An 18238-nucleotide genomic window follows, 5' to 3' on the forward strand; every position below is an offset into this window, starting at 1 on the left:
ATCAATACCTCCTTTGCGTGTCCGCCCTGTTTCGGCGCGAAGGCTTTCGGCGCCGACTTGGGTGGAAGGGTGAAACGAATAGGCGTTTGCTCTTTAGTAGGCTTAGGCGTGAGCGTAGGCGCTACAGTGTCCTGAGCGGGAACCACAGCGGACTTCCGGATCCGCTGTAAGGATTCCCCCACCTTCTTCGTAAAGGTTGCAGAGGGCTGGACCGGCTCGAGCGACACCTCATCTTCGAGAGCCTGATCGCCGGTAGGCACTTTCTTCGGGGCCGACGCCCCATGCCTATGCGCGTCGTTGCCCTGATGCTTCTTCGGAGCCGTGTTCAGGTCCCCGACCCCCTTCGGCGTCGACGCAGCCGCGTCGGAGGCCTTCGCCTTCGGCGCCGACCCCGAGGGCTTCGGGTCGGCCATTTTGGCGTGGCTCTTCAAGTCGGCCATTTTGGTTTTCTTGGAAGTTGACGCCTCCAGAACCTTCTTTACCAACGCAACTTTCAGTTTCGGTTTCGCATCCGAGGGTGCGTGACCAGTTGGCTTCACTTTCGTTTTCTTCAACATAAGTGATGGCTTAGAAATGTCCGTGACCGGGCCCGGGGACGTAGGACTCATAGTTAGATCTTGGGTAAGGCCCGAAGGCGATGCTCCTCCTCTGAGCTATCTCCCATCGTGGCACAAGCCTGATCGCCGTCCCCTACCTCGTCGGAGACTTCGTCATAGTCCTCCTCACCCGCGTCGTAGGTCTCCTCCTCGGATGCGGGGCCAGAGTCCGATACTCGCACGTCGTCTTCTCCCTCGACAGATTCCTGGAAAATGTCATCTGGTGGGGGTGCCGAAGCCGATAATTGAGCCTGGAGCCGATTGGCCCGGCGAATCTTTAAAGTCTTCTTGCTTCGGAATTTCGAACACGCCATGCAGGTGTCTTCGCGGTGATCCGGTGACAAGCAGGTATTGCACACAGGGTGCACGTCGAGGTGTGAATATTTGGAGTGACACAGCGGACACTTTTTGAATGGAGTCCGCTCCATAGCAAAGGGTGTAGTGTAGGCCCGTCCGCGCCGAAAGCACGTGGAAGGGCAGCAAGAGATCGGAGCTGAGAGTCAGAAAGAAACCCGTACGCAACTATACCGACGCCCAGCCTAAAGACCTTTTGGTCTCGAGTAGAAGAAGAACAACTATCGGTTCCGACAGAGGGAACCGAAACACATCCGAACCCAATGGCGGAAAAAAACAATCTGGGGATGGAGGCGATGCCCATGCGCACTGTAGTCCAGGGGAGGAGCCACCTATCTCGTGATACTTCGAAGACTCTTCCAGGACAACAATGTGCAATCATCCGGACCCAACACTAGGTGGCGGACTATGCACAGATATGAATTCAGCAGCCCACATGCCTCGAACAGTGTCAATACCACTGGCCTCCCCAAGCTCATATGTCCAGTCCTGTTGAGACTGGAACTCCAGTGGCAGAGGGTCCTCAGACCCCTCCCAATCTTCCTCGTCACCAGTTTCCTGTAAAACAGGATTAGTAGACGGGGCCTCCTCATGGAAATACAAATCTCCAAAGGCCGTCGGAAGCGGCGCCCAGCGGTGCCCTTCCAGCGCCAGAGTCGGACCGTAGGGAACATTGGTCCACAGAGGGCGCCGGGGGCAACACCCGTGGGGCTGGTGAGGTCGTGAGGTCGACCGGCGACGACCCGGATCCGGAAGCAGATCCGGTCAGGTCCTGCGGCACCGGGACCGAAGCACCCAACGGCGTCGGGGCCAAAGCACCCGACCCGCTACGGCCTCCAGTCTAGACCGTTGGGCCCGGAGGCGCCACAGAACCAGACTGAGGAGGGAGGGACCTCATGGCCATGAGGTACCGCTCGATCTCCTCCGGAGTCGCGCCGTGCCCAGGGACCCGAAGGTGTGGGGCAGGTGGCGACGCTTGCGACTCGGAGCCGCGTGGGCAGAATGGCCCGAGCCCCCCGCCGCATCGTGCGAGCGTCGGGGTGGGTCGGAGGAACGATGAAGTCTCTCCGACCTCTCATGCCTCTTACCTGAGGACTTGGAGCCTGACGACCGGTGTCCACTCCCGGAGCTGCGATGACTCCAACCCCGCGACCTGTCCCTCGACCTCCCGTGGGACCGGGACCTGGAGTGGCGCAGGGCCGACTGCCGGAGCTCGAGCTGCTTGCGGGACCGCTCCCGCCTAGCCTTCGACGTCAGGGCCCGGCAGTCGGAGCAGGTGCGGTCGTCGTGGTCGAGGCCTAAGCACTTCAGGCACCGGCGATGGGGGTCCGTAACAGACATCAGTCGGTCGCACTTCGAGCAGGGTTTGAACCCGGGCATCGCTACCGGCACCGATAGAGTCGAAGACTCTAAGAAAGAAATGATCAAAAAGATCAAAAAGTTTAGTCAAAAAATGACTAGGGGTAGAGCTTCTCTGGATCTGACCTAGCTGGCGCGGAAAAAAGAAGAACTGACGTCACAGCGCATGGGCGGCGTCTAAGTACTCCGACAATGTCATTCCGGCGCTAACGACGCAGACGACGGACGCGGAGCCGCAGACTACGCCTACCGACGCGCAGGTGTATCGCTACGCAAAGATTTTCGGATCCAGTCTGACGCCTGGGGATATTCTAAGGTAAGGATTCTATCACTAACGTGTCTCTTTCAGATGCCCTCTTCCTCGTAGAAGAGGCCCTCTTCCTCTGGATGTTCCTGGGGTTCGGGTGTTTTTGGCGGCTCGCCGACGTCTAACTCCTCTTCCCTCTCTATTTCGACGACTGTCATCGGCGGCTTTGACGGCATTGTGAATCTTTTCATTTTCTCGTCAAACTCTTCCTTTGCAGGATGCTCACTATTTCCGCCTCGAGCCTTCTCTTCTTTCTCTCCAGCTCGGCGTCGAGCTTTTCGGCCGATCTCTTCGATGTAGTCGTCGAAGCAATCTTCGTGTCCTTCTCTTTTAAAGTCAAGCGGTCCTTTTCAGAGACATGCTTCGACGACCGTGGCTTTTCGCCGGTCTTCGCCGCCTGGGAGTCCTTTTCAAAGGATCCGCTGGGCTGCTTGTCCTTGGATGCAGCTACGGTTGCCGGAAATTTGCGGCGCCGGTGCTCCCTTCTAGGACTTGGACTGTTTTTCGAGAGTCTGGTTCAGGCCTTCAAGGCTCTGTTGAGGGTTTAGGGGACGACGTCTCTCCTACCTCTTTAAAAGTTTTCTTATCAGTCTCTACGACCGTGTAGTCATCTGGTCCCTCTGCGATGTTGTCCTCTTAGTCGCTGGAGAGGCCTAGGTCCCGGAGCGACTGAGGTTGGCCCTTGCTTTGCATGTTGTAATTGGCTCTCCTCTGTCTCTCTACAACCCAGAGTGTTTTCGGGGTGAAGGCGGAGCAGGCGTTGCAATTGTTGCTCTCGTGGCCGACCAGCAGGCAGAGGTTGCAGACCAGGTGCTGGTCCTTCTGCGCGTATATGTGGTGGAAGTTACGGCAGAATTTAAACAGTGTCTTGTCCATTCCTGCGCTCAGGGGGAACCCTGTGTGCGCATTCTCCGTTGGACTTCGAAGATCTCGAAGTTCTCCTCCATAGTCGTCCTGGCTTGGTGATCTTGTTCTTCGGTATCTTCTCCAAACTTTTCTGTGAACATTTCGTCTTTTTCCTCTTTCTTTCCAAAAACCCTGGAGCCTCTCTGTGACGATCCAGACCCAACGGCGGAAAAAAGAATCTGAAGATGGCGCCCAAGGGTGGGAGCTTCCGCAGGAAGCATGCCAACATCACAGGAAGTACACCAAAAGTTGGGGCGTCGACGCCCACCGGGGCTACAAAAAAAAAAAATACAAAAAAAAAAGAAAAGACGACGATTCCAGACACAACCACTTGACCGCGGAATAATGCACAGCATAGTGAATCCAGAAAGATTCACGCTACAAAATTGATATTGCATTTACTTAAAAGTCCCATTGGGCTCAATCCTATTGTGTTTAGATTGTGTGGTATATTGCACCAACTGTATCTATTGCACTGAAAAGTCTATTGCTAACTGAAAGTATTCAACTGTGGCACCTCATTCTGAGAAAGCATTTTTATGCCTTCTTGTGGTTCTAAAATAAAACAATATATTTTTATATACAAAACAATTAGCCTAGAGTTCAGTTCTTGAGTGTGTGAGACCATTTGCTGACTGAGAGTGTACAACAAATGCTTCACACTGTCCTCTGATACTGCCTTACTGCTCGACCAAGCTACCACTTTAGAGAGTAAGGTTGTATCTAACTTTAACCTTTGCCAAGCCTCTGGGGACTGTGGACACTGTACCTTACTTTGAAACAGTATATACAGAGCCACTTTCTTACATATATCACATTAGCTGTGGATGGAATGCTTGAAATAATCTCAGCCAATGGTAATTACTTAGGGCCAGTCCTGGATTGCTTATTTTTCGGTTCAGGAAGGACCTGGCTTAACAGTTCGGGTTGGACTGGTCTAATTAGAGAAAGGTCAAGACTGATTTGCATATTGCTGGATCCAGACTGAGGTGGCATTTTGTGGAAAATAAACTGGGATGCGGCACAGAGCAATTACAAGTGGGTGAGCTGAATTAAAGCATTCCTTCCATCGCTTTTCTTTTTATACTTCAGTCTTTTCTTTATACTGGGTTAGTGTGTGCCACAAGTCACTAATTATAAAGAAATTACAGAAAGCTGTTTATATAGGGATTGTTGAATCCCATGCATTACAATGGCTTCCCTAAATGTCAGCAGGAGAAAGCAGGAGTTGTATGCTTCAAACATGCCTGCAATAGATGTGAGCAGTTCATCAATGTACTCTTTATAAGCCTGCAGAGAGACAATCAGCCCAACGTGCACGTCACTTGGCATCTCACTAAGAGCTGGTCCCTAGACAAAACATACTCAATCTGTCAAAGTATTTTTATAATTAGATACAGGACTGGGTGAACTGAAAAATAGAGGTGTTGCTAATTATTCCCTAAATCGGAACAAGACTGAGGGGGTATAATACATCATATATTTAGAAGCGTTTTCAATAGCTTAGAGGTCTCTAGTAGTCCCGGAGGATCTCAACATATTAACCAGGGTCCTTACCAGCTTTTCACCCTCCTCACAGACCATGACCACATTTTCCCAAGAAGTTAACCGTGCATTCGGTGAGCTCACTTGGTGCCTGTAGAGTCAAGTGAATCCAATCAAGCAGCCCATCATGATCAGAAGTGTATGTCTAACTGTCGGACTGGTCTCCAAATGGTCTAAGCTACAGGCGATTGAATTGGTAAATACAAGTACCTGAAAATCAAACACCCCGGAATCTAGGCCTTTAAGATGTCCGCTAAGACATTTACTAGAAATTGCCACCACAATAATATGAATGCATTCTACTGTAGCATCCCCAACTCAGGTTTCGAAATCCACGTCAGGTAGGGCCTCTGAAGGAAAAAACAAATAGTATCCACTGAGCTCAGAGCGACAGCTTCAACTTCGAAACCACCTACACATGATCAGAAAATATGCACAGTTGATGTAGATGTACTTACTATTAACAGATCAATAAACCATATGAACTGGGAAGCCTAAATCTCCCAAAGCCAACCAGGTCATCTTGTTCGACTTGCCAGAGTAAGACCATTGTCATAGCTTTGTGATGGTTAGTTAAGTGTGTCTCCTGCCAATCCTTTAACCCACACACGTTCCAGATCTATACTTCTGTCAACAGTGTGGGTCTCCCATCGAACACAGCATATGTTTAGATGTGGATGAGCAAAATTCTGTGCAAAACCACAAATGTGCTAACACTATTGCAAAAGGAGCAACCCTGATCAACATGCGAGCCTCTTCCGACACCCCAAATAACCCTCACCCACACACCAACTATAGATACAATATCACTCCCCCTTCAAGTCCTCCAAAACACAGCAGCACGTCTAGTCCTTAGACTTCCCAAGAGAGCACCTTCCAAACCTGCTCTAGACACCCTCCACTGGCTACCTATAAAAAAAAGAGTTCTCTTTAAAGCACTCTTAATGTGCCATAGGATCATCTCCCAAAAAGCTCCTCCTTACATGAATGACCTTGCTATTCCCTATGAGCCCAATAGAACTCTCCGCTCTGGGGGAACTGGCTTGCTCAAAATACCCCGTATCAGGAAAGCCAGAATGGGTGGCCGTTCCTTCCGGGCTATGGCCGCCAGGGAATGGAACGCTCTCCCTATGGAGATCAGACTAGCGGACTCGGAGACCACCTTCAGGAAAAGCTTAAAAACCTACCTGTTTTCCCTGTAATACCCTACTCTGGTCTTGACTTCTCTCCACAGCGCGGGGACACGCCGTGATGGCGTCACCAGGCGCTTTATAAGCTCCTTTGTTGTTGTTGTTGTTGTTTAAAGCATCTTCACTCAAGCAAGAGAAGTAGATGGTGCTTTAAACAGAAAAGGTATTGTTTAACTTTCTTCAGCTTTGATCCAGATACATGTTATGTGCTACCACCTTTTGAAGGTTCTTTAACTAACTTCATAGTGACAGGAAATGTTCAGCTATACAGATCACATTGTAGGAAAACAAGCAGTGCTGTTTCAAGCTGCTTCCTCAAATTTTTTTTTTTTTTTTCAGAGGACATTGCAAAATATAAATGCTTCCGTAAATAAAGGGTAGCTCCAAATACACAGTTGTGGTGATACTATACAATTGCCATACCTTATTTGGCATCATAACCAACTGCTGTCCTTTACAAATAGACCCAGATTCCAGCTTTCCCAGAACCACCGTTCCCATGTCCTGTGTGAACAAGGTGATGCATTAAAGACATTATGATTATGTTTAAGTAAACATTTAGCTTAATCACCTACAGGCATGTTTCAATACATAAGATAACTACATTGGTGCTAATAAGACTGCAAAATAGTTGTGTGGCATGTTAATACAAGTAAAAAGCACACAATAGCATAAATGCTGCAGATACAACACATTACAGAAGGAAGCATAACCATGAAATCAATCAATGTGAGTGGCTGACTGAAGCAGCTTCATCAAGCAAACTGATAGTCACTGGAAAAAAACAGGATAAAAGAAAGAGTTACTTACCTTCAGTAACGAAGTATCTGTTAGAGACACAGTCTAGCCGCAGATTCCTCAACTTTGAATATCCACAGGCGTCAGACTAGATCCGGAAAACTTTCTGCAGCAGCACCTTTGCCCGTCGAGGGCGGTGCCGCCTGGCTCCACCCTGACGTCGTCCACAGACGTGACGTCAACGGAGCCAAATATGCCCCTCTCAGCGCACTGCCAGTTTTCATCTGAGAAACTTTTCCACGCCACAAGGCGGAGCCACCACCAAAAACGGAGAATATGGGAACAGTGTGCAAAAATTAAGACAAATAAAATCATAAACGACCGTGCCAGACACTATCCTGAAAGCTAGTAAAAGCAACCCCACAAATGTGAAGGCCAAACAACCTGTGGAGGTAGATGAAGATTTGAAAATACGGCATGGCAGACGACAAAGTCTGCAATTATAATGTATAACAGTTAAGGACAACAAGCAATAACATAGGATCAAGGATAATTTTACCAGTAGACGTCACCAGAAAGACGTCGTAACCCCAATAAGAGACCCATAGACTGTGGCAGAGCCCACAGACTTGAATGGGTCTCAAGGGTCGTAAGAGACCCCAAGGCGACGGAGAAGAGGAGAGCAGGAAAAAACCTGAATAGATCCTACACAGTACAATCCAGGCACAGGGTTGGAAAGGACACATGACATATGAGCACACCGCCAAATCACGTGAATGGGTGAAGTAGAGCAATGAAAACAGAATGAACATTGTGTCTGAGTGAAGTGAAAACGTCACCCTGTAGAAGGGTCAAGGCACCCGGGAGGAGAGTATAGAAAACTCAACCTGAAAAGGTCCTCGCTGAACAAGGACGACGGGCGGGCGTTAAGGAATCTGCGGCTAGACTGCCTCTCTACCAGATACATTGTTACCGAAGGTAAGTAACTCGTTCATCTGACAGACATGTAGCCGCAGATTCCTTAACTTAGGATACCAAAGCCATACCCACAGAGGAGGTGGGTCTGCGACTGAACCCCATCAAGTTCCCGAGGGAACATGCCGTCAACAAGGTGACGAAACATGGTGGGGACCTCAAGCCAGCGCAGCCACACAAGACCATTGAGCTCATAAAACAGCGGAAAACATGGGGAGGCAACAGCACCACAACTTGCCCAAGAACAGCAGTGAAATCCCTGTATGTATACCGGGTGAGAGAAAGAAAACACATACTAGATATGTAGGCGTGAAAAGGAAAGTGCCTGACTTTGCAAAGAAGTGGAACTGAACCTAGAGTCTGACCGGAAGAAAGATCCAGAGAGAGGCAACAGGTATGACAGTCAGCACATACTAGTCCAGTATGCACAACAGTGGAAAGAAGCACTGTTGAAACCTGCACCAGCTAAAATGCGTGTGACAGCATTGGCAGGATGCCAACACATGGCCAGAAAGTGCCGGTAGTACTAGAAACAGAAGACACGCCAGTATATAGTCGGTATGTCACAGACATGTGAAAGGGCCGACGGCAACCAGCAGACGCCCCCAAAACAGGACTACAGTAAATTTTGCAGCGTGAATCTTTTTGGATTCACTATGCTGTGCATTATTCCGCGGCCTAGTGGTTGGGTCCGGAATCGTAGTCTTTTCTTTTTTTTTTTTGTAGCCCAGGTGGGCGTCGACGTCCCACCTTCTCGTGTACTTCCTGTGACGTCGGCACACTTCCTGCGGAAGCTCCCACCTTTGTGCGGCATTTTGGGATTCTTTTATTCTTGTTTTTGTGTTCTGTTTGTGAATCCTTTGGCAATGTTTTCTAATTTCTCCTCCACATAAGTGATTTTCCCGCTTTGTCTTTTAAGGTGTCTGTTGTATATTGTCCTTTTTATTTCCACCTTCTTCTACTGCCTCATCTTTCTGGCAGAGGTGGGTGGGTTCGCTAGTGAATCCAGAAAGATCTTCAAGCTGAAAAACTACACCGACAGGTAAGAAACTATTTGTTTTGCAGCGTGAATCTTTCTGGATTCACTATGCTGTGCATAGACTTTGTAGTGGTTTGTTATGTTTGTGGCGGCTGGGTGGAAGATGAGCGTTGGTTGTTGAATATATGTTGAAGCACCTTCTGTCCTACTTGTACTTCCTTGTTCATTTGTATATCCACACAGTAGTGCTTAGTGAATGTGTGCACTGAAGCCCATGTTCTCGCCAGGCATACGTCTTGAATGGGTGTGCTAGCCAGGAAGGCTATTGTTGCTCCCTTCCTCTTGGTAGAGTGGGCTTGTGCCCCCTCTGCTAGTTATTGTCAGAATTTTATAGTTTGTGCGATCCATCGTGCGATGGTTCCCTTTGTCACTAGTCTACCCAGGAAACTGCTTGCGAAGGATACAAAGAACTGGTTTGTTTTCCTGTGCTCCATAGTTCTTTCCATGTAATGCATTACTGCTTTTCTAGCGTCCAGAGTGTGCAGTGCTCTCTGCGCCTGTGGATGGTTTCTGAAAGAAGCATAGTATTTGTACTGTCTGGTTCATGTGGAACCTAGACACCACCTTTGGCATAAAGAGTGGGTCAGTTCTCATTACCACCCTATCATTGTGTATTTGAATATAGGGATCTTGTAGTGTTAGCGCTTGCAGCTCGCTTACCCTGCGCGGGAAGGTGATTGCCACCAGAAAGGCTGTCTTCATTGTTAGCATTTGTAGGGAGGCCTTATGGATGGGTTCAAAGGGCGCTTTCTTAAGCTCCGTTAGGACTAAATTAAGGGTCCATGCCGGTGGCGGCATCCTCTTAGGTGGTCGATCCTTTTTGCCTCTTCCAGAAATCTCTTTACTACTTGTGATGTAAAGAAGCTCTTTCCTGTCTCTCCTATTGTGTAGGCTACTATCGCTGCTAGGTGTACTCTTAGCGAGGATGAACTTAGTTTTGCTTTCAGCAGGTGCGTGAAATATCTTAGCACCTTTGATTCCCCTGTCATCTTGTGTAGTTGCTCCATGCTGCACCATTGTGTGAACCTCTTCCATTTTGCAACATAGCACCTTCGTGTGGTAGGTCTCCTTGCCTCTCAGGTAACCTTAGGTGTGCAAACCTTGTCTTCAGGAGCCATGCCACTAGGCTGAGGCTCTCTGGCTCTGGGTGTAGTATTTCTCAGTTTTGCATGGAGTGTAAGTCTTAACTTTTTCCGAACTTGTGGGGTGGTCCCTGTTCCATTTCCATTATTTGTAAGTACCAGGTCTGCCTTGCCCACTGTGGTGCCACCAGGATAAGTGTGATGTTGCTGGTTCTGCACTTGTTGAGTACCCTGTGTATCGGTGGTATCGGGGTGAAAAGCGTAGGCAAATGTTTTCGACCAGGTTATCCATAGGGCCTTCCCCTGGGATCGTTCCCCTGGTAGTCTGGATGCGAAGTATCGGCATTTTGCATTTGGTGTGTTGCAAATAGGTCTATCGTCTGTGTTCCCCACCTCCTGAATAGCCTTTGCCTTTCCTGTGCATTGAGCTCCCACTTGTGGGATGCTGAAGTGTGTCTCTGAGCCTCCACATTGTCCTTCCCTGGTAGGCGGATGGCTAGCAGGTCTATTTTGAGTGGGATGGCCCATCTCCATATTTCCTGCGCTAGGTTGGATAGTGCGACTGATTGTGTTCCTCCCTGTTTGATGATGTATGTAGGAAGGTACCTCCTGACTATGGTTGCCCCCAACTTTTTGCCCTGTGTTTTAGCTGGTTTTGGACATAGTCGACCTGGGATCCTGCCAATCAGGACCCCAGGCCTACTGCTCTCTTTAAAATGGATTCCATGTACCCTAGGTACATTTCCAATTGGTACTGGGCCACCTTATCAGACCCTGTAACTCAGGGCATAGGTGTACCCAGGGCTGCCAGGGGCTGCAGCATGTATTATGCCACCCCTGGCTGGCCTCCTAAATTTGACACAACTGGCTGCATGACAGCTGGGGCAAAGTCGTGTAATCACCCTTTGCTGTAGATATAGTATACCTATATCTAACCCTAAAATGGACACACAGATTCCTATCAGTCACTCCTATGGCAGGCCTTAACAATTCTGAAGGCAGAGTGCTTGGAATCGTGTGAGATGGTGCTCTGGCATGAGCTGAGCCTGTCTGCAGCTTGCGGAACCAAGTCCTAATAGCTGTTCCATGATATCGCATACCATATACTCTTAAGTGCATTATAATCCTCGCGGTTAAATGCTAACTTTGGTATTGCTTTATCAAAACATGTCGAGTAAGGTGTCATACGAATTGGAATACTAACCCCTCGCCAATTCTGGCGACGGGGTTAGCATTCCACCCTTCTAGAGGGACACGACATGTATGTAACTGTGAACCCCGGTTAAAGTTAACTAAAGCCTCAGCTCCACAAAATGGATGCTGCCACCACAGACACGAGTCTGACCTGCTGCTGGGAGTCCTTCCAGCGAGGGAGGCTTGGACAAAGGGTTTCCTGTCCGGGGCGGTGCTAGCACCATCCCAGACATGGTTTTGTGTATCCTGGGTAGGCAGGGCTTTACAGGAAGGTGACTGCTGAGTGGCACCCCGTTGCTCACTACGCATAGGCCGGTCTGAACCAGTTCCAGGGGCACACCAGCCCCTGGCCTGGGGAAAGTCCGGCATGGCAGAGGGATGTAACCACCCCCCTCCTGGTCCCACCCATAGGCAGGACCTAGTCACTGGGTCAGCCCCCTTTTTTAGTATAAAGATAGGAGCGGGCCCCCTGTTCAAATTAGATCATCTTTGGAATCAAGACACGACTTTCTGCGAAAGGACTTCAAGATTTCTTCATCAAGATTCTCCCTTGTGGCTAAGGAGTAGTCACCCTGCATCCGCAGGCACCATCCTAAAGAACACTGCGGTCTGCTGCAAGTCCTTCATCACGAATCAGACTACCCAGCTTCCCTGGCACCTCTGACCTCTACTCACCTCTACAGCCAAGCTGAGAACCGTGAGTGCGACGAGACCTCGAGGGACCGACGATCGCCAAGACTGCACAACATCTTTACTGCAAGCCCACAGTGTCCTCCACGGGTGAGTGCTTTGGGGTCAGAGAAGCCCCGACCCTGCGCAGCTCCAGCACCCAAGATCAGCCCCCCTGCATCTCCACGATCTGTGTGGGGCCCTTCTGCTGTTTGCTGTGCACCGCGTTGTTTGGCTACTAGCCGGCTGGCTTGTGGCCTTCTGAACGACGCCCAACGACATCACTGCTGCTGGTCTGGTTGCTCCAGACTGGCCCTTGCTTCCTTCTTGAAGAGAGGCACCCCGGACCCTCCTGGTCCACTCCAGACGCCATTTTAGGTCCACCGCATGGGCTTGAATTTGCCAAGGCTTTGTTGCCCAATCCTGGGTCCAGCGACGCCGACAGCTTCTATCTTCGTGGGACAGCTCGCTCCTCCATCCTGGTCGCCGACAACGCCTCCTGGTCCGTGAGATCTCCGAGCACAGCGTCACCCACTCGCCTAGTTGAGGTGGCTACCATCCGGTGCCCTCCTGGTGCCCACGGACTACTGGCTAGTAGTCACGAACTTGGTCCCCTCTGCTTTCAGGTGTCATCTTCCATCGATCCAGGCTTGGATCCACCGAACTTTCTTCACTGGTCGCCTGCCAGCAACTTCTTTCTTCCAGGCTCCTGGTCCGTCAACGAGGATTCCCGACGTCCTTTGAGTCCTATGCAGCTGCAGCCCCTGGGCTAGGTAACTTCGGCATTTCGGTGCCCCAGCATAGCCTCAGTATCCAAGGGTCAGAATCCACTTTCGTTTTCTTCCTACCAGGTCGGGTTCGCCCGAGAACACTAACTTTGCAATTTCTAGCTACCATAGACTTTGTCCCGCATCTCGCGTGAGAGTGCACACACTGCACCCGAGTCCCCTGGGTCTCCTAGAAGTAATCTAACGATTCTATAGTCAAGTCCTAGCGATTCCAAAGCCTATTAGTACTGTACTTACCTGCTAGTAATTTCGCATTCCACTTTTCAAGTATATGGTTTTCCGTGCCCCTCGGGCATTTGTATATACTGTGCTAACTTAAGTATTTTTGTAAGAGTTTTGGTTTGTGCTTAGTACCCTGTCCTCATAAAGAGTACAGGGCTGTTGTGATTCTTAATAAATAACTGTTTATTTTCATAACACTTGTGTGGTGTCCTTTCACTTGGTGTTCAAGGGGTATATGTGGTATAACAGCTGGCTTAACACGCCCTCTCGAGTCTTTAGCCTTAGACTGCTCGTATCCACGCTACTAGGATAGCTGGTCTATAAGGTTGACTTACAACCAATCATCAATAAGGGTTGTTGGACTGATACATAGTGTTCACTAGAATAGTGAGCACTGCATATCAGGCCACCTTCTCACAATGTAGAACATTGTTGTTGTGTTGTCTGTTTGTATCAACACTCTGGTTGTACAGTTGTTTCTGGAATGCCTTCAGGGCGAGGAACACTGTTTTCAGTTCCAGGTAGTTGATGTGTCTTACCGCATCTGCTGGAGTCCACAGACATCTCACTTTGAGTTTGTTCATGTGTGCTCCCCATCCCATCTGGGATGCATCTGTGGTGATGATCACCGTTTGGGTTGGTGGTGTTAAAGGCTTCCCTTTTGTTATGTTCTCCCTGTTCCACCACGTAATCTCCTCCTGCACTGCGTGTGTTATAACCACAAGATCTTCCCAACTTCCTGTAGCTTGTGACCATTGTTGTAGCAGCCATTCCTGGAATGGTCTCATGTGGAGCCATATATTGGGGGCCAGGTGTATGCAGGACGCCATCATCCCAATGATCTTGCTTGCTGTCCTCACTGCCAGAGCTCGCCCCTTCTGGTAGTGGGGTGTCTCCTTCAAAAGGGCCAGTATTCTCTTATCGCCGGGGAACTCCTTGTGCTGCATGGTGTTGATCTCGTCACCCAGGAAGATCTTCCCTTGCTCTGGTTCCATTGAGGATTTACCCTAGTGTATGGAGAATCCCAGGTCTGTCAGTGTTTCTGTGACCCGTTGTGCGTGTTCCTTGCATGTCCTGTGTGAACTTGCTTTTAATAGCCAGTCGAGGTAAGGGTATACTGAATCCCTTCCCTGCGCAGGTACGCTGTCACGGCTGCAAGACATTTGGTGAACACCCTTGGTGCAGACTTTAGTCCGAAGGCTAGGGCTGTGAACTGGTAGTGTTCTTTGTTGATGGTAAATCTTAGTACATGTTTGTGCTGCCTATTCATGGGAATGAGCAGGTAGGCATCTTTGAGGTCTATGGTGGACATGAAGTCTCCGTCCCTTATCTGAGGAATGACCTCTTGTAGGGATGTCATTTTGAAATGTTGTGTCTATGTATTTATTTAGGAACCTTAGATCCAGGATGAGTCTTAGTGTTTCGTCCACTTATGGTACTAGGAAATAGTTTGAGTACACTGCCATGTTCCTTTCTCTGAATGGAACTGGTTTGATGGCCTCCTTTCGGAGGAGTTCTTGTGATTCCTCTAGGAGTGGCGCTAGTTTTTTTCCCGAATGCCCCTTCCTTTTTGGTTTTCTGTTTGGTGGTTTGTTTTCCATTTCTATGCAGTATCCGAACTGTATGATGTTGAGTATCCATTTGTCTGTAGTTATCTTCTTCCACTCCTGGAAGAATTGTCTTAGCCTGCCTCCAACTGGCGTTACCCGTTAGTCGCTGTTTGGTCCGTGTAACCCCTCTTGTTGACCTTGTTGTGCTCCACCCTCGGAGGGGTCATGTGGGTGGGCACGCTTTGCGTGACGGAGTCACTTTGGGTTGGGTTGTTGGCCCCCTCTTCTTGTTTGCCCTCGTCCATTCGCCCTACCGCGAAAGGACAGGCCCAGAGGCTGATAGTCGCCCTGGTGTGCCTCTGCTCATCCCTCTGAATTGTAAGGCCCCCATAGACCTTGCAGTTTCATTTTCTTTCTTGAGCTGGGTGAGTTTCTCATCCACCAGTGCCCCGAACAGTGTCTCTCCATTGAAAGGAGTGCTCAGAATGTTTTTCTGTACTAACTGCTTGAAGCCTGAGATCCTGAGCCAAGCATGCCTTCTTTCTGTGATTCCTATCATAAGTCTGCTGGATGTGTTAGCCACACCTAAGGCTGTTTTCAGGCAAGAACTTGCTATATTTTTCCCTTCCTCCACCAGGTGTGATGCCCTTTGCTGGTATTCATTGGGGAGGTGCTTGAGCAGTTGTCCCATCTCGTCCCAATGCTGGTACTGGTGTCTGTTCAGTATGGCATTGGAGTTCGCCATGCGCCAGTGTACCGCTGCAATTCTCTCTATTTTTCTCCCAGTTAGGTAAATCCTCCTACTTTCTTTGTCTGGTGGTGGGCCTGATGTTGGGACGTTTGCACTCTTCCTTGCTGTTGCCGCAATAATGGAGTCTGCCGTGACGGATCCCTCGATGTAGGGAGGATCCTGAGAGGAATATTTGTATTTTTTCTCCGTCCTAGGTGTGACAGACCTGCAGGTTGCTAGGTCTTTAAACGCCTCCCTCCCTTGGTCCATGACACTCAGGAGCATGGGGAGGAACGGACTATTGTTTGAGTGGGGAGCAGGGTCTCGAAGAGGAAGGAATATGCTACGGTCATATAGCTAATTCTTTTCTATAAAACGTGTTAAGTTAGCATGAGCTTATTAAATGTTTAAACACCATTTTTCCTTTCTGCTTCATTTTGCACACGACACAATTGTTTTAGCTTTCAACACAGAAGAGCTTCGTGATTTACTTGAGAAATAATATGTTATTGCTCTGATATCAGTTTTGCTCGGTACACTGTCTGCACAGTGAGTGCTGAAGGCTCCAAGGATAACTCGATACGATGTTTTTGTGAGGTCTGATCTTCGCACTTCCATAGACATAACACACATGCAGCTGCCAAAATCTGGCTCTAGGCAGGTTTTATATTGTTGTGCTGAACACACACGTAACACACTTGATGGTGCTTCGCATGCAGAGAGCTGGTGGAAGATGATGTGATCCTCTCCCACTGAGATTTTGAGGTATGGGCCCGCCCTGCTAAAACCCAAATGAGACCTTCATAGATATAAAATACTATGCTAAATAGGGAGGGTGACAATTAGTTGTTGTTAATTCCTATTCATTTCAGCATCTTAGTATGCTGTCACCATTCGCCTTTTATGGACTAATAACTATGCTGATAACTTTGTTGCTTTTAATAGGTTTGCTAGTATTGTACAAGATACTGCGTTTGAGAACCTTGCATTAGTAAATAAATATTTCAAATATGCACGTGTCCTCATTTACTCCACGTTCTGGTTTGCAATGATTATATAACGAAAGTGTTCATGTGTTCCACGATACCGGAGGTAATCTAAGTTCATGTTCTGGTCTAAGCATTGGGAGTTTGTTATGACCAATGAGACACTGTAGCTAGCTCGGTAAGGGGATTTTGGGTACAGACGTGAGTTTTGGGCCATCCTAATTCACCGAGGTTCCTTGTCTCTATGCACAGTTCTGTAGGAAAACGGAATTCCCGCTACATGGCGCCCATATGTTGTTGGCCTTATATCATGACACTCGAGTGTTATATCATTCAATCCTTAACCCCTTCACTGCAGTTTCCGGAAAACGGTGGTGTCAGAAAAACCTACATATTTTTGACATAGGTCTTTTCAAGCTTGAAACTTAATTAAAACAGTTTCCTTGAATTACTACCCAGTTGTGCTACAAAGTTTACTTTGTTTTTCATATTTCTTGTGCCGTCATGGCTGCCGTGGACATTCCGCAGCATAGTCGCATTGCGGTGAGAGATCATTTGCGATGTACAATGTGCCTTTGGAAGGCTTGGCTGTGATCATGGTGGTGAGTGTCGATGCTCCTTACCCTTACGAACTGTTTTATTCGTGGGTGACATTTTCGGAGGTGGACGCTAATTCTCGTGTGTTCCACACATACACTCCCACGGCTGTACCTAATGAGTATACTCTGTACAGGGAACAGGAAGTTCCTATTGACGTTTGGCAGCATCGAGTTTGGTTTGGTGGCGCCCTACCCCATTCTTTGACAGCTCCGAGGTTAGGTCCTTTGTCCATTCCAGGCGCTAGTTGGCCTGTTTTGGATGGATTTACTCCTCATCCTCTACACGGCAATTGTAACGTGGCTGAACTTAGACGACTACATGTGGTCGCAATTGCCGTGATTAGAGCCTTAGTGCATTACATGGGCCGTAATCTTCCGGGTGGAGCCCCGGGGGGGGGGGGCGGGGGGTGCGGCGCTTCCGGCCGGACAGGGTGGTTTGAATGGGCAAGAAGCCCCAGGATAAGGATGATTTTCCTTTCTGGCTTGCCGAGAAATTTGACCAGCTGGAAGCTGTATTTCCTAACACGACTCCTGGTGAAAAACACCGGATTCTTACGCTTAGTTTGCCGAAAGATTTGGCCCCTGAGCTTGTTCACGGAGACCTGGGTTAAGACTTTTGCAGCGGTCTATGCTAGGTGCTACGGCACCCCGTCTATGTCCATGCTGTCTACGGTCCTTAAACGTGTTCAAAATGATCACGGACTGGAGTCTGCGGTAGAATTGGGCATGCGCCTGTGTGGCATCTTTGATGTAGTTTGCGATCTGATCCTTGCTAATGTCAAGGGGGATGCAGTGAACTTTCAGGTTGCTAACGTGTGGGCGGCGCTTCCCGATGCCGAGAAACCCCGACAGTTAGCGAAAATTGTGGCGGCTTATAAAACCGTGGGTCGCAATACTAAGGGTCTTAAGCCTTTTTCTATAAAGGAGAAAAAGCAGCCCCAGGGACAAACTTCGGAAACGGAAGTTCAGGCCAAGTCCAAAAAACAGAATTGGCCTAAAAAACAGAAACCGGGTAAGCAACAGCAACAACAACAAACCCATGCTTCTCGTCCTGCGTCTCCGTTGCCTGCGCATTCGGAACGTGTTTATGACTTATGACTGCATAGGGTTCAAATGTCGTCGGAAACCCTCGTTGATGAACCAGGAGCCTGAAAGAAGAAGTTGCTGGCAGGCGACCAGTGAAGAAGTTCGAAGTGATCCAAGCCTGGATCGGAGATGGAAGACACCTGTAAGCAGAGGGGACCAAGTTCTGAATCACTAGCCAGTGATTAGATGGGCACCAGGATGGCACCGGGTGGAGTCACCTCGACCAGGTGAGTGGGCGACGCTGGGCTCTGCAGTCTCACGGACCAGAAGGCGTTGTCGGCGACCAGGATGGAGGTGCGAGCTGTCCCACGATGGTTGCTGCT

General features: G+C 49.0%; 1 protein-coding gene across 1 annotated transcript in view; it reads right to left on the reverse strand.

The window, feature by feature from the left end:
* GSPT1 (G1 to S phase transition 1) overlaps nt 1–18238 on the reverse strand; it is a 612577-nt gene that overhangs the window by 215622 nt on the left and 378717 nt on the right. Inside the window, exon 11 of the mRNA XM_086941426.1 lies at nt 6681–6761. Coding sequence (XP_086797552.1) covers nt 6681–6761 — 81 coding nt within the window. The remainder of the gene's footprint in view (nt 1–6680; nt 6762–18238) is intronic.

The sequence above is a fragment of the Lissotriton vulgaris genome, chromosome 10, assembly GCF_964263255.1.
Source record: "Lissotriton vulgaris chromosome 10, aLisVul1.2, whole genome shotgun sequence".
In the NCBI taxonomy this organism is placed as follows: domain Eukaryota; kingdom Metazoa; phylum Chordata; class Amphibia; order Caudata; family Salamandridae; genus Lissotriton; species Lissotriton vulgaris.